At 35.7% G+C, this 15,011-nt stretch overlaps 3 protein-coding genes across 4 annotated transcripts; 1 reads left to right on the top strand and 2 right to left on the bottom strand.

The window, feature by feature from the left end:
* Window positions 1–3,247: 3,247 nt before the first annotated feature.
* On the bottom strand, window positions 3,248–4,473 carry Aprt (adenine phosphoribosyltransferase). The gene is made up of 3 exons (XM_017616446.1): window positions 4,178–4,473; window positions 3,874–4,111; window positions 3,248–3,808 (listed from the first exon to the last, which is right to left on the bottom strand). Exons 1-3 carry the CDS (start codon window positions 4,258–4,260, stop codon window positions 3,593–3,595), a joined length of 537 nt encoding a protein of 178 aa, XP_017471935.1. The 5' UTR covers window positions 4,261–4,473; the 3' UTR covers window positions 3,248–3,592.
* A 761-nt stretch (window positions 4,474–5,234) lies between these two features.
* Window positions 5,235–7,388, top strand: Ccz1 (vacuolar fusion protein CCZ1). Its single transcript, XM_017616442.1, has 5 exons — window positions 5,235–5,726; window positions 5,804–6,122; window positions 6,172–6,347; window positions 6,427–6,698; window positions 6,757–7,388. The coding sequence occupies exons 1-5, from the start codon at window positions 5,545–5,547 to the stop codon at window positions 7,269–7,271; spliced, it is 1,464 nt and encodes a 487-aa protein (XP_017471931.1). The 5' UTR covers window positions 5,235–5,544; the 3' UTR covers window positions 7,272–7,388.
* Lamtor4 (Late endosomal/lysosomal adaptor, MAPK and MTOR activator 4) lies at window positions 7,228–10,029 on the bottom strand. 2 transcript variants are annotated; one of them, XM_017616444.1, is made up of 3 exons: window positions 9,883–9,934; window positions 9,631–9,769; window positions 7,228–7,612 (listed from the first exon to the last, which is right to left on the bottom strand). In XM_017616444.1, the coding sequence occupies exons 2-3, from the start codon at window positions 9,762–9,764 to the stop codon at window positions 7,396–7,398; spliced, it is 351 nt and encodes a 116-aa protein (XP_017471933.1). In that variant the 5' UTR covers window positions 9,765–9,769; window positions 9,883–9,934; the 3' UTR covers window positions 7,228–7,395. The 2 variants fall into 2 exon arrangements, with proteins under 2 accessions (XP_017471933.1, XP_017471932.1); XM_017616443.1 differs by having other exon boundaries at window positions 9,631–10,029.
* Between the last annotated feature and the right edge of the window lie 4,982 nt (window positions 10,030–15,011).

The following is a 15,011-nucleotide window of genomic DNA, read 5'->3' on the forward strand; positions in this document are numbered from 1 at the left end:
TTGCAATTTACCGTTATTCAGCTTAAAGAAAAAATGTGTTCCTTTTAAAAATCTTAATATAAAATACGACAAATGAAAGCTCCATAAACCATATATACATCACTTTCCGATAGGACTGATATTTTCTAACAAATTGATATTTATTGATATATCTGTACTGTAGTGTTTTCGGACGGTACTAGCTCTAACTGCCAATATAGGAGTATTACATTATGATTCTAGCTATATAAAACATTTGGAAAAATCACAAAAATTTTCGTCTAAATTTCGAGTTTTTTAATCTGAATTTTTTGGTATGCAGTTTTATAGTCGCTGGAAGTTTAGTATAACAAACAATGTGGAAAGAAATTTATAATATAAAGATAACCACGAGAAATAAAGCGGGAGCGAAAAGTTTTATTTGTTTTTCAAACAAAATACTTTAACAAAAATCTACCAAAATGAACAAAAATTTACCTTTTTACCAATCCAATTTTTTTCTACCAATTTTGATAATAATTTACCAAAGTGGCAACCCTGTTTGAAAGTAATATTTTATTCCATTTCAGATGGCTATCAGGAACGAGACAATGGCTCAAAATCGATTGATGCGCGAGTGTAAAGTAATTTTGGCGAAGGTGCAGCAGTCAGTTGGAAAAATGACCGGCGACATCGTTGATGAAGGAATAGTGGAAGTTGCAAGCGTACTTCCGCTTTTCACAATAGATGCTGCAATGGAAGTGAAAGAAAAGCTGAATGTGCACGAATACGCCACTGCAATAATAATTTTAACATTCAAATCCAGGTCGAAACTAAGTACCTATTTTTTAAAACAGAACACGCACATACGTACACTGAAGAACGCTTCTGGAGAGGTGGACCCTGTTATGCGCAAATTATTTATGTGTATATATATATATATGTTTGGATATAAATATGTAAGGGACATAAAACATAAAAAATAATTAAAACTATGAAAAGTTTGAAAAGATAAGAAAAAAATGTCATTTGAATAGGATAATCGTTTGGCAACACTACCGGTAGGTTTTGCGGTAATAGCTTGGTAAGATTACCGGTAGGTTTTGCGGTATNATAAATATGTAAGGGACATAAAACATAAAAAATAATTAAAACTATGAAAATTTTTAAAAGATAAGAAAAAAATGTCATTTGAATAGGATAATCGTTTGGCAACACTACCGGTAGGTTTTGCGGTAATAGCTTGGTAAGACTACCAGTAGGTTTTGCGGTAATCGTTCGGTAAGACTACCGGTAGTTATTGAGGTATTCACTTCGTAGGAGTACTGAAAGAGTGGTGACGATTTGTAAATTCACAACAATAAACTGCAAGAAAAAAATTTTCAAATGCAATTCCAACTGCAAATCCAAGACCATTTCCACAACATCCTGAATAGCCCTATTGATTTTCTTTTGGACTTTAACCTCTCTTGTAAATATTGGGAGGCTACTTCCGATAATTTGACGGTACCTGAATTGTTGTTTCTACACACTTAGGCCGAGGTCCAAGTTGCATTAATGCATAGCACCAGCCTCTTTTATTTCTGAACTAAGTATAACTGATGGAAAAGTCCAATTTGCGCAACCACGTTCAAACGCCGAATTGGAACCTTGTTGCGCAAATTAGACAATGAAATTTTTTTTTTACGTTTTTCGTAAAAAAATACGTAATTATAATATATAATATTAACAAATATGTTTATTAGAAAGAGCACAAAAATACCCTTAATGTGATATATGATTTGTAGCAAAAAATGTTTCTGCACATCATATTTGACTAAATATATATTAAAATATAGTTTTATATGAAAAAAGAGAAAGCGCCGCACGCGGAAATTTGTAATAAAAAATCGCGCGATTTGCACCAAAAAAAGTTTACAATTGACTACGTCCACTTTTTCTTTTTTCTTCAGCTCAAAGAACCGTATTATTTATTCGAGTTTTGAGATATCCTAACCTCAAAGTGCCAAAAACACGGTTTTTGGCGATATTTGAGGTTATATTATGAAAACATACATTTTTTTGCTCATTTTCGTTTGTTGCGATTTGGTTTTTCTTTCTCGAGATATACCAGTTATAATGTGTAGTACTTCGGTATTACGTTGGAAGCATGAGCCACCATAGCACGTGTATAGGCTATTCAATCGTTAAATACAAACTGTTATGAAAAAGCATCCTTTGGTTTAAAAAAATTTGGTGCTTTTAGTGTGGTAAAACGCTTTTTTCCAAGTTTTTGGTACTTTTTGAAAATCGATAGTTGGCAACACTAACAGCTACTTTTGTTTTCAAATGTTCAACTTGAATAAATTTCCTTCGTCGTTTGATTTTGTTCTTCCCCCGTAGCGAATGTCATGCATTAGTCACTTAAGAGTCTTGTACGGAAAAGTTACGTCTTAAATGACTTTGGGCTCCGTTTGTATGGAAGTCGTTCATGACTTTTTCATATAAATGGTAATTTCGTCGTTGAAGTCATCTGCATGACCAAGTCATGCAGTGATCATTAATGACATTCAAGCGACAGTGTCTTGCAATGTACTTTTTATAAGTGACCGCTGCAAGACATTGTCTGTTATAAGTCTTTGATAGGAGTACACCTGCATGACATTGTCACCAATGTCATTGTCAGCTATATGTCGTTTAGATTCACAGCAAGTTCGACGATGTCACTAAATCCAATAGCTCAACTTCGCTCTGGCTATTGCAGCAGGCTCAACAGCTACCTGAGTAGAATCAACGAGGATGTGCCCAACCAATGCCCGGCATGTGGAGAGTCGCCACATGACTCCCGGCCCCTCTTCACATGCCCTGAGAATCCCACTCAGCTAACGCCCCTGTCCCTATGGACAGCCCCTGTGGAAGTAGCACACTTCATGGGCCTCCCCCTAGCTGAAATTGACGACAACGTTGATGGATGAACCGCCCCGAACGGGGCTTAGTAGCCGCTGCAACAACAACAACATGTCACTAAATCCTCATTAGTGACGATGTCACCGGTAACCATTTTCGCTCCTGGGTCACTTCACAGGTGCTTCTGTAAATGGGACTTTTTCAATACATATGTAATTGCGTAAAATAAATTTAAAAATACGATCTTCGAAAACGAAATAAACTAAACTCAGATGATTCTACCCATGATAAAAACATTACAAAAATATAGTAAGCCCCCGAATAATTCCTAATGGATATTTACAAGGCAGCAGTCATTTTCGAGTAGATTGACTATTCTTTATCAAAAAGTACAAGACATTAATATTTGCCCGGTGATTTAATTTGTTGCTTATTATTTCTAATTATAATGTGATTTAGGTATAGTTGCTAATAATGATTGCTTGACTTTGTACAAATGTATACTATAACGTATTTTATCTATATTTCATTAGCTAACGTACAAAACTATAAAACTCTGTCTTTTACAAACACCCTAATTAGTAAGTTAATATACAATATGGAACATTTGTTAGTACTGCTGATTTCTCTTTCGCTTTTTTATAAGTACAAATATGTACATACTTACATACGTAAATATGTTATGTTAAAGTTTTCCTGAGCATGTGCCTTATGCCTTGACAGTCAGATTATTTTGAAAAACTCTAATTTAGTATTTAATCAGAGATAGTACATCACAATCTATTTTATCACGTCCAGCTAAATCTTCCAACTCCATCACTACAATGCTTCCGATAACAGCACCGCCAGCTTTACGCACCAACTCAATCGCAGCCTTCAGAGATCCTCCAGTGGCAAGTAGATCATCAACGATTACCACCTTCTGATTCTTTTCAATCGCATTTGTTTGCATTTCGAAGGTATCCTATTTAAAAAATTAATTCACTGCTTAAAAGTTAACAGGAGAAACGATTCTACTTTTCATCATACCTTGCCATACTCCAATTCGTATTCAACTGATATTACTTCGCCAGGCAGTTTACCCTTTTTTCGCACTGGCGCGCAACTTAAGCCTAACTCAGTTGCTATCAGCAAGTTTAAGAGGAAACCACGTGATTCTAACCCAACGATGATCTCAGCATCTGAATATTTTTGTTTAATTTGTTGCACAAGCAATTCCTTCAAGTATCTGCAAGCAATGGGATCGGTCAATGCGCTGAAAATATCGCTGAAAGACCAAGACGTAGAAGAAACATAAGTTGGTGGAACATTAAAAGTGGGTTCAAATAATTACCGGAAAAGAATGCCTTTCTTTGGAAAATCAGGGAAATCACCAATTCTGCTTTTCAGGTATTCCAACTTTTCCTCATTACTCATTTTACGATGATCAAAATTTCCGGTGTCCAATGTAAAATGCTGATTAGATTTAGGGTCAATATGAGGGCAAAAAAAGCTTCTATCTTTGCGTTGGAATGAGATGTTCAATCTAAAACGATTAGCAGATGCAGACCAGACAGTAAAATAAAAACTCTGCCCTAAAGGTGAAATTAGTCAAGAACGTAAACCTACCGGCACCTAAACCCGAGTCAGCTGATACAATCTGACTTATGCCTGGGTTATAATGGAATTAACGGAACGGAGTGAACTGTCACATAATTATCTATTGTATGGGAAATGAATGCAAATGGTTATAATGCACGTAAACGTAACGTAAAACGGAACAATCTAAAATCAATAGATCTTTACGAATTCGCCGCGAGTTACGATTCGTCCCAAGGCGTATTTAAGGCCTGTTTAAGGCGTGTTTAATACACCTTGATTCGTCCCGTCCATTATAAACAAGGCAAGGCGAATTAATTCAAGGTGGTGTTGATGGCAAATTAGATTTTCGCCGAGGTACGTCTTACTGCCGTCCCTAAATTGGAGCGCTAAGCGTTGCGTTATCCATTGTCGACGAGTGTCAGCGCGCGCTATCCCCAAATCAACGCGTCGTAATTTTTGACGTTTTCTCAGATCCTCTCGTTTTTATTCTCGTTTCCTCTTTCACTTTTTTGTCCTTTCTCTTTCTTTCCGTCTTCCGCATCCAACTTCAACACGTAACGCCCTGTCAAAAATGAAAATTCCATTTGCTCGGCGTTAGCGCCGCGTTATTGTGGGATGCTTCATACAAATTGTATGGGCATGAGGATTTTTGACAGTTGTTTGGCGCTTGACGCGCCAATTTAGGGATGGCAGTTAATGTCAAAATGATGTGTTTGTTGTAAAATGAATTCGCCTTGTTTACAACAAACACATCATTTTGACATTCAGTAGTACCGCGGCGAAAATTTAATTCGCCATCAACACCATCTTGTATAAATTCGCCTTGGTGGTGTTGATGGCGAAGCTATAGTACGTCACACAAAATATAAGTGATAAGTAGCATTTTGTACAAACATTTGAGGGTGGTGAATGATTATTATTTTACACCAAATTGCTTAAATACCATTAGCAACTACTTTGTGAGAGTGATCAATTCATGTAAAGAAAGCCTCCCCCAAGATCCTCACCAAGTTTCATGACGAAATTCCTTATACCCCGCTGAAATCTCGATTGGTTCCGTTTTGGAAAGCCAACCCTTGCAACAAGTTAATTACCCTGATTTGTTTATAGTGAGAAAAAATGTCGAAACTTTTGCAACGCGTGGAAACTACGCTGCGCAGTTTTTATATTTTCAATTCGAAATTTGGTCAAAAAGAGGGTGAGGAGTTCAAAAAGATATTGTACTATAGCCCGCAAGACATAGAACTAAACACAAAAATCAAAGATGTTGGTCTCAGCGAAGCAATTATACAATTTACAAGGTAAAGGGTAATGTGCATATTCATAGCAATTGGAGCAGTAAATAAGTTTTCATTGTTCATTGACTTACTATCACTAGCACGTTTGTTGGCGAAGACGACTGCAAAGCGCTGCACACTCAGAAAACAACTCAACTCTTTTATCAGCCCGAAATTGGCTACTGGATTGTAATGGTACTTAATGTGCCGAGGGAAATTAAAAGTAAAGATGGAATCGAAGTCCCTGAATATCGTGGGGCTGAGGTTCAAGATGGAATATATCGAGTTATTTTACGGCAGACCTATAATATGTATCGACTTAGCCAAGGAACATTTCATTCCAGTATGATAGTTAATGGAAAGGAAGATGATTGTTGCCGTGAGCAATTGCAAGGGAGGCTATCCACATTTTTCGATGACGTAAGTTTCCCTTAATTGAGTCTTATTATTGTGACCGTAATTTTTTCAGTATTTACAATCGATGAGGATTCCCGTCCTAGATGTATTGGCCTTTACGCACTCAATACAATATTTACCACTTGGACAAGCACTATTTCTTCGTGCTCATAATTTTATTAATATGGTTCGCGCCACATTTTCTGTTATACAAGATACTATTTTACTTTATGATGAGCGTATTATTTGGTAAGCTACAGCTTCAAGACTCATCGGAATTCCATATACTGTGTTTTGATATATTTGTTAATTTTAAGTTACCTTTTAGCGGTGGCCAAATTGGACCGACTGAATTGTGTAGTTTGCATAAGTTTGTGGTCGATTCCTTTTTCAAAAAATTTGAGTATTCAACGCGAAACACACACAATGGAAGTCCAATCGTGGAAAAATACCATAGTGGGGCTTTTGTTACTGGGCTACAGAGTGTAGAGAATTCAACTGACTTACCTAAAGTTTACCTTGAATTGACCGGGTCGCTTCATTGCTATTACCTGATCATTTTTAGAATCCTAAATGCTACATTGTGCCTCCTGATAAATGGTAAAATCAATGTTTTTCATTTATTTTTTTCTTATATTTAACATTTATATTTTTTCAGCCGAGGAGAGCCCACCGAACAATGATTTCTACAAAGAATTACATTCATATATGGGCCCACAGTTATCGAGTATTGTGAAAGATATTGAGGAAACTTTCTGTAAAGAACAAAGTCTACGTAAGGCAACCACTTCCGCTTCACTTTCCACTTTGACTTCTGCAACTATCGCAGACGACTGTTCGGTTCCGAAATATCTGTTTGTCAACGAGCAAAGCTTAAAACACCTTACGAACATACCTCACGATCATGGACAAATAAGCAAATCGCCGCAGTGCATTCCGGCCAATGTTATCAATCTTATAGCAGATCTCATTCCCTGTAAAGAATCTTATTCACCCTTGAAGGAAGTGCAAATTAAAACTACAAGTGATTTTTGGATTGTGCAGCGATGCTGGAACTCGCGGCAGTGCTATGTGATAATACACAACAGTAAAGCAACATTGTTGGATATAACACAAGAAGCAAGACGAGTATTTGATAAAGAATTCACAGATGATGTATTTTTTGACAAATAAAAAGTATAATCAAATAAATGAAAGGCGTTTTCCAGTTAAATCGGCGTACTTGGCCATGGTAAGATCTCATCTGTTGCGTAGATCGATTTCGGTGGCAAAGAATACAGCATGGTGAATTAGCGTCTCAAGCTAATATTGATGTACCACCCGAGCTCTCATTTTCCGCAAACACCACATTGCTTCCGCTGTTAGAAGTACCATATCCAGCATTCCCACGCGTTACACTTCTTAATTTTACTATGAATATTCGGTGATTGCTCATGGAAATGTTATAACTATGATCATCATACACAATGGAAATGCGTTCGCAGCTGCTTTTTGGCATGAAGTTGTCGTCAACACTATGAGAGAGAATTAAAAAAAAATTGATTTTAATAGATTTGATTGCAATCGCCATTATGAACCTGTTGCATTGGATATTGCAAATATACGTTATACTCTTCAGGTTCGTAATTAAGAAAAGAACAAACCATTGTTTATGAGCAAAAAATATGCCTGGTATTACAAACAAATCACGTGTTATTGAATTTCGTTATTTTTTTGTTTTTGTTAATATTGTTTAGTATTGCAGACCATGTATTAATGTAATACATATCGTCGTTTAAAGTACAAAACCGCGTATCAACAAAATGCAAAACTGGGTATATGAGGTTGCAAATTCAACCCTGAACACATACAAAGCAAATTATCATAATGGACGAGGTAAGAATGAAACTTAACTAGCCAGATAATTTAAATAATAAACAATTTTATGCAATTTTATTTACCAAGGTTCATGAAAGAATGCGGATAAACTGATCAATTTAAGCAAGTGAGGTTATTCTGCTAATTGGCAGTGTTAATATTTAATTGACTTAAATTTCAGTTTATTCAAACAATCCTTACGTACCCGCACTCTGTTTATAAATGACCAGATTCTTTGCTAACTTTCCTCTCTGCATGTTCAAGAAAAATATCGTAAGCGCCATTTTACCTTTAGAAAAAGCTAGCATTCAATAATGTTGTTGTCCATTTGAATCCTATTAAATGTTTGCACTGTTTTAAAAAAACCTGTAAAATTTACCTTTTGTCGCTTACACACAATCTTTAAAGGCGACACAACTCAAAATTACACGCTCGTCAGAAAATGCGAAAAACTATTTCTTAGCACATGCTAATCATACGGGCAAGGAAGACTTTACCTTACGTCCCTATTATGGTTCACATCTCAACTTAGTTAACTCATATCATCGCTTGCGAAGCGAATGATTTTGGCGAAGCGAACGGTTTGGCGAAGCCAATTAAAAGGCAGAGAAGGTATTAAAAGTGTTCGCGATGCAAAGAACTTGCACAAGCTGGTAAAAGCGAACACTCTTAATGCATATTTAAGTTGCGTTCGCCAATCCATTCGCTTCGCCAAACCGTTCGCTTCGCCAAATTCATTCGCTTCACAAGTGATAATACAGCCCTATATATATATACTTATAACATCAACTACTAACTCAACTATTTATTACTATGGTCGTTCACAACTATTTTCAGTTGACTGTAGCCATTGAAAAAGTCGGAAAATCGGTAGAACTTTTGTTATTAAAATAATTAAAAGCAAAAAAATGGAAACNATTTTGGCGAAGCGAACGGTTTGGCGAAGCCAATTAAAAGGCAGAGAAGGTATTAAAAGTGTTCGCGATGCAAAGAACTTGCACAAGCTGGTAAAAGCGAACACTCTTAATGCATATTTAAGTTGCGTTCGCCAATCCATTCGCTTCGCCAAACCGTTCGCTTCGCCAAATTCATTCGCTTCACAAGTGATAATACAGCCCTATATATATATACTTATAACATCAACTACTAACTCAACTATTTATTACTATGGTCGTTCACAACTATTTTCAGTTGACTGTAGCCATTGAAAAAGTCGGAAAATCGGTAGAACTTTTGTTATTAAAATAATTAAAAGCAAAAAAATGGAAACCAGTTACGAATTATGTTTTACCGATGAGCCCGAGGATGCTAGTGCTAGACAACTATGTTTTCAAAGTTGAGTTGAGTTGTCTCCCACAATACCAATTTACAACTTACAACTCAACTATCTTGAAAGTTGTGAATCATAATAGGGGCCTTAGGTTTTTTCAGCAAATCGTAACAAAAATATGCTCCATCTTTTGCTGAAAGGTAAATAAAAGCTCTGTGTACATTCTTAGTGGATAATTTCAAAAATTGCAAATTTTGAGGGCGCTTGCATATGGAATTCTGCCAACGTTGGGCATGACTGGTATATACTATGGGCAACAAAAACACAATTAGCAAATATGTAATGGAAAAATTACCCTAATCCAGTTACTTTAGAAACTGAACGTTTTTAATTATAAATACCAACCTTTCCGTGAGGTGCAAGAGATCCAGGAATATATTTGCACTTCGTTCATCGTTTTCCAAATCTCCACTAGACTCTATGACCGCCCCGTCATCCTGCAGTACCAAATAACCAATTTGGTTGCTCAACTTCTCCATTCTATCTATTAATGGCACCCAAAGATATTTAAAATAAAATATTTTCATATGTCGTCACCCCCATGCCAGAAGCATGAATGTGCAAATTTATCGGTTTTGAGTTATTAACTTGATTAACCTTTGGATGTTCTATGTTATAGATACCAAAACCAAAAATACAACGCGTACCCGGAAACCAAATATTTTACAATTTAACTTGCAACAATTAAAATTTATACAAGTTGGTGTTGATGACAAATTTAGATTTTCGCCGCGGTACTTAATGTCAAAATGAAGGCGAATTTATGCAAGGTGATGTTCAAAGCGAATTTATACAAGGTGGTGCTACTGGCGAATTTAGATTTTCGCCGCGATACGTCTTAATGTCAAAATGATGTGTTTGTTGTAAAATGAATTCGCCTTGATTACAAAAAAACACATCATTTTGCCATTCAGTAGTACCGCGGCGAAAATTTAATTCGCCATCAACACCACCTTGTATAAATTCTCCTTGCCACCTTGTATAAATTTTCCTTGTCATAACTGTTAAGTTGCTTAAATTTAAGCAAAACGGTAACGCTATTCGTACGCAGAAATGTCAGTCGACGTTTCTAGCGAGTAGTGTAGTTCTCGTTGCCATTTTGTAAAGTGCTCTTAAAACAGTCGAAAGTTCGTGTATCGTGCGCATTGAATCAATAATTAATAAAAAAGGAGGCTATCCGGTGCAAATTAAAAGTAAATTGTGAAGATCGAGTCTGGAATCAGTTTTTTGTAAGTTAGTTTAAGATTTCATAAATAGTTTATGGATTTATAGTAAGGATAGGTTGTGCTATGTGAAAAAAACTTTTGGGTCAGTGAAGCACCCGCCACACCCATTATGGAAAAAAGAGATTTTCTGCATTTATTGTCAATTCGAACTACAATGCATTTGAAAATGAAATAAACAGGAAGATCCAGTAAAAAATCAGCTTTTAGGACCAATATGTTTTAAATTAAAAATTCTGTATCGAAGAATCACAATTATGGAAAAAGTTTAAGAAGAAGAAGAATTTGAGGAGAAATCGTTAATAGGAGCGATGCCGACGTAAGCGACGTCATCGTTCTGCTTGCGTCGTGTACGAAGCAGACTGATTTTGTTTTTTGGAGAATGATTTGGACTGCTGTTTGTGTGTTGTTAAATTCAAAAGTCTTCAATTTCAAATCTTGTAGGAGGCATCTGAAAGCAATAACTAATACATTTTGTTTAAATATAATAGTTTTCTGCGTTAATAAATTGGTCAAAATCGTTTTATTACAAATATTATTAGGAAAGAGTTACCACGTACAAAGCCTGCTATAAATGTAGCATATTTTTAGGGACGTAATTTATCTAATTTCCTCGTTATTAAAACATTTTACAGCGGATATGACAAATAGTTTTTTTTGGTTATTTGGGTTTCTTATGTAAAACAGTATTGTTAAATATTGCCAGGTTTATAAGTTAAATTTTTTTTTGGTTATTTCCTGACTCCCTGACCGCTCTCTACAGGCTATTAAGTTTCTTACGGTAAGTTAAGTTTTATCAAGTGCCAACACAGTTTCTCATATAACAGGTTGGACAAAATACTAAGTTAAATAAATTAAGTCTAGACTAACTAAGCTTTTAATAATCTAAAATCTACAGGTTCTACAGGCCAAAATACTAAGTTAAGTAACATGTCGAGCCCCGACCGCCAAAAAGGCGTTAGCGGCATTTTTTCAAAATTTTCTTTTTGATGCAGAAATGTTCCTAGAGCATCCGGATGCATTTCTGCATCAAAAATAAAATTTGGAAAAAATATCGCTTACATCTTTTTGGCGGTTGGGGAGGTGGTTAGCGGGTTTACACTCGTAAGGCGACGAAGTGGGTCATCATGTGATACTAATTCCCGATGACATGCTTCAACTTTGCTTAGGTTTATGGTCCTTTAGCGGATTGAAGCGATGATTCAAAGAGCATGCGCTATTCAACTTTTTGATTGTGTTTGTTATTATACACATTTGTATCTATGTACATATGCTTGTATGGATGTACATATGTACATATGTGCATACATTCTCGTAGGTACACGCAGTTGTACTCACGTTTAAAGAATTCTTTTAATTAAGTTATTCTCATCTTCGGCACCTCTGCTAACTCCGTTCAATGTTTTCGCTTTGTTATTTACACTTTTTTCTCTTCGCGTCGCTCATACTATGTATGTACATATGCCAGTTTTAAAGCTAATTGTTGGTATTTGCTTAAAATTACGTCATTTCCTATTTTTGATTAGAATTTGTGTACTATGCGCTGCATTGTGTCTTTTGTACTGTGGACTCTAGCGTTGCCAAATGTCCCATATTTGCGGGGACATCCCTTATTTTGTATTAAATTTCAAATGTTCCGCCGGGACAAGATTTTTCCCGAATTTTCGGCAATTTCATTATTCATTTCAGTTTGTAAACTTCTACTCAACATGGTTATGCTTTCGCGCGGCTACTGTGACTAGGTCATTAGCAAGAATTATTGCATGCAACTTTGTAAGAGAAATATAGCTAAAAAATTGCAGTTCATTTTTTTTTTTGTGGAGTATCTTGCGAATTTTCTTCGATATAACGCATGAACTAAATTGACTTTGATATGCAAGAAAATGCGCAACACCCTCTGCAAAAAAGAAATTCTAAAAAATCAGTGGTACTTGAAACTTGCGACTTTTAAAACCACATACTCGAAATCTTTCTAGGAAATCTAATTAAAAAACAGAAATTTTGATGAAAACTTTTTTAAGTTTAATTAGTTTTTGTGAACTTTGTGCAAGCTTTGAAACTTTCATTTATGTGGTATTTGATATAGATCTACCCATATTTTAAATGAAAATTATTAACAATCATTTTGAAATTTCCTGCTACTATTTTGACCGCAACTGTATCTGTTATTTTGTTTTTATCGTTTTGTCTATATGTCTACGTCAGTGCACGGACTTTACCATTTTGTTGGTAGATCTACCAACTTTTTAGCTATATTATATTTTATCCATTTTTACCAACAAAGGCTAAAAATCTACCAATATTTTGCGGAAAGAAAGCAAAAAGATTTAACAGATTTGTAAGTATACCATTTTAAAAGTGCCCATCGTCGCGGCGGTCGCAAAAAAATATATGTAGAAAAAAGGGTTTTTTCTTAACAGCGGTCGACCCTCTGCAGGCAATGGCAAACCTCCGCGTGTATTTCTGCCATGAAAAACCGCTACTCATCAATATACAATCGCCGTTCGGAGACGGCGCTTTGTGTGCCAACATCAAGGCGCACGTCACAAATCGGAGGAGAAGCTCGTCCAATCACTATCTGTTGTTATTAATTGAAATTACACGGTGCTACAAAAAAAAAAGTCATAGGCATATTTTTTGCAGCGGCAGTGATGAGCTAAATGTCGTTCCCACGACAGTCGGGTCTACGTAACCGGAACGACCCAGATTTATATCTGGCCAAGGACTGTCACTCCAGCAACACTCCCCAAAAAGTCTTTGGGGAATTTGTATGCTGCTACAACAACAACAACAGCTAAAGTTTGTGACTTTGCTAGAATACGGCTGCTAGTTTAGGTTGTAGGCATGGTCGAGTACAACATGAAAATAGGTCCAGTATAGTTCCTGAACCCTCAATTTTTGTATACCAAAAAAACCTTTATTTTCGTACTTGATGCACCTATCTAATAATAGCTTGACTATTTTCCATCTTAAAAACTACTTGACCGATCTCGATCAAATTTGATATATACATTGAGCTTGGCCTCCTTACGCACCGTGTTGATGGACCGTTTTTGAATTCGCTAAATCTGGCATCACTGACTGGAGAAGAACTTGGCTTCAATTGGCCCAGAAGAGAAACGACTGGGGTGCTTTGATATTCAGTGTTGCCGTTTTGATCCAAATGAATCAAAATGATACGTTTTTCATCGAAATTTTAAAAGATGCTTTTATTTTTAGCTTAGTATAAATTGTGATACATTTTAATTCACAAGTTGAGGGTAACTCTTCCTATCTTAAGACTTTTATGTGTTTGTGGCCACACATTAAGTTTGTTTCTTTTCATTGAACATACCACCTTTAATCTGCATATGGCATCACTGTTAGCTACAGCACACTATCCTGTTCCCGTACTCCAGGATTTAGTCCGAAATAGTCCGAAGTCGTTTGCTTTCGCACATTTATCATATATTTTGCGAACAATTTCTCACTAAATCATGGAGAGCGGGAACAGGCTAATATTGCCTTATTTCCTTTTTGATTTTGAAGCTGTCGGCTGTGGTACTGTGCTAACGGCAATGTCACACGATTTGTACGTACAGATTTGTACATTTTGGCAGTCACAGAGTGGTGTTCTATAGAAATTTTGAGTTCAGCTCAATAAAAGAATTTCCAAACAACACTACTACTTTTTCAAAAAAATCTGAAAAAAATATAGTACACCTCAAATATATAAAGTATTTTTTTTTAGAAAAAAATAAAAATGCTTTTTAAGTGTACATCTTTTTTCTCATGCACTTCCTCTATAAAAAAATATATTTCTTTGAAAGTATCACATGCTTTATCGCTATCAATATTTAAATTAATACAAATCAAAAGCTATTTTTTTATTAGTGAGATATTCGTTTTATTACTCTTATCTCACCATTTCAAAGTCTTAATAGAAAAATCTCTTTTTCGCATACGATGTTTTTTTCCAACAGTATTTAGTACGCAGACCCAAAAAATAGTACAATACTATATATTATAGTACGGTTGGAAACCCTATCTGTAACTGCCAAAATGTACAAAGCCGTACAAATGTACCAATCGTGTAAAACTGCCTCAAGAATTTCATCCAGAGTAATCCAGTAAGTATTGTGAAAATTACTTTTAAGTGTTTACAGTGCTAAATACCAATTTGATATGTGATTTTAGTTAAGTATGCAAATGAATTCAACTGTTACCGAGTATAAAAGCTTTACATAAAAACTTCAAACTATCATTTTAATTTAAGAATTAGAAGTTTGATTTTTTGAAATTTTTTTTCATCATACTTTTGATCCATTTTAGGGAATTTTGGTGATACATTTCTTCTGAACGCCGCGGCAACACTGTTGATGTTCAGACACGGAAACTTTTGTTGCGGCAACTCAAAGCTTGTAGGGGAGAGAGCGACGAGGAAAGGGGACGGGTACCGAGTTGCTCGTACTCGGGCAACACGCTTTGTGCTTTCGTTCGTCTGAGTAATTCAAGTTGGCGGCT

This window comes from Rhagoletis zephyria, unplaced genomic scaffold, assembly GCF_001687245.7.
Source record: "Rhagoletis zephyria isolate East Lansing unplaced genomic scaffold, Rhagoletis_zephyria_1.1 Rzeph_scaffold_01204, whole genome shotgun sequence".
Classification (NCBI taxonomy): domain Eukaryota; kingdom Metazoa; phylum Arthropoda; class Insecta; order Diptera; family Tephritidae; genus Rhagoletis; species Rhagoletis zephyria.

What these genes read in the sequence shown, in the direction of transcription:
- Lamtor4 (XM_017616443.1), bottom strand. Translation starts at nt 9,812, where the DNA reads ATGAAAATATTTTATTTTAAATATCTTTGGGTGCCATTAATAGATAGA. An exon ending in CTCTTGCACCTCACGGAAAG is followed by an intron (nt 7,613 to 9,630) that starts GTTGGTATTTAT and finishes TCTCTCTCATAG; the next exon opens with TGTTGACGACAACTTCATGC.
- Aprt (XM_017616446.1), bottom strand. Translation starts at nt 4,260, where the DNA reads ATGAGTAATGAGGAAAAGTTGGAATACCTGAAAAGCAGAATTGGTGAT. An exon ending in AAGAAAGGCATTCTTTTCCG is followed by an intron (nt 4,112 to 4,177) that starts GTAATTATTTGA and finishes TTGGTCTTTCAG; the next exon opens with CGATATTTTCAGCGCATTGA. An exon ending in ACGAATTGGAGTATGGCAAG is followed by an intron (nt 3,809 to 3,873) that starts GTATGATGAAAA and finishes TTTTTTAAATAG; the next exon opens with GATACCTTCGAAATGCAAAC.
- Ccz1 (XM_017616442.1), top strand. Translation starts at nt 5,545, where the DNA reads ATGTCGAAACTTTTGCAACGCGTGGAAACTACGCTGCGCAGTTTTTAT. An exon ending in GCAATTATACAATTTACAAG is followed by an intron (nt 5,727 to 5,803) that starts GTAAAGGGTAAT and finishes TACTATCACTAG; the next exon opens with CACGTTTGTTGGCGAAGACG. An exon ending in ATTGTGCCTCCTGATAAATG is followed by an intron (nt 6,699 to 6,756) that starts GTAAAATCAATG and finishes ATATTTTTTCAG; the next exon opens with CCGAGGAGAGCCCACCGAAC.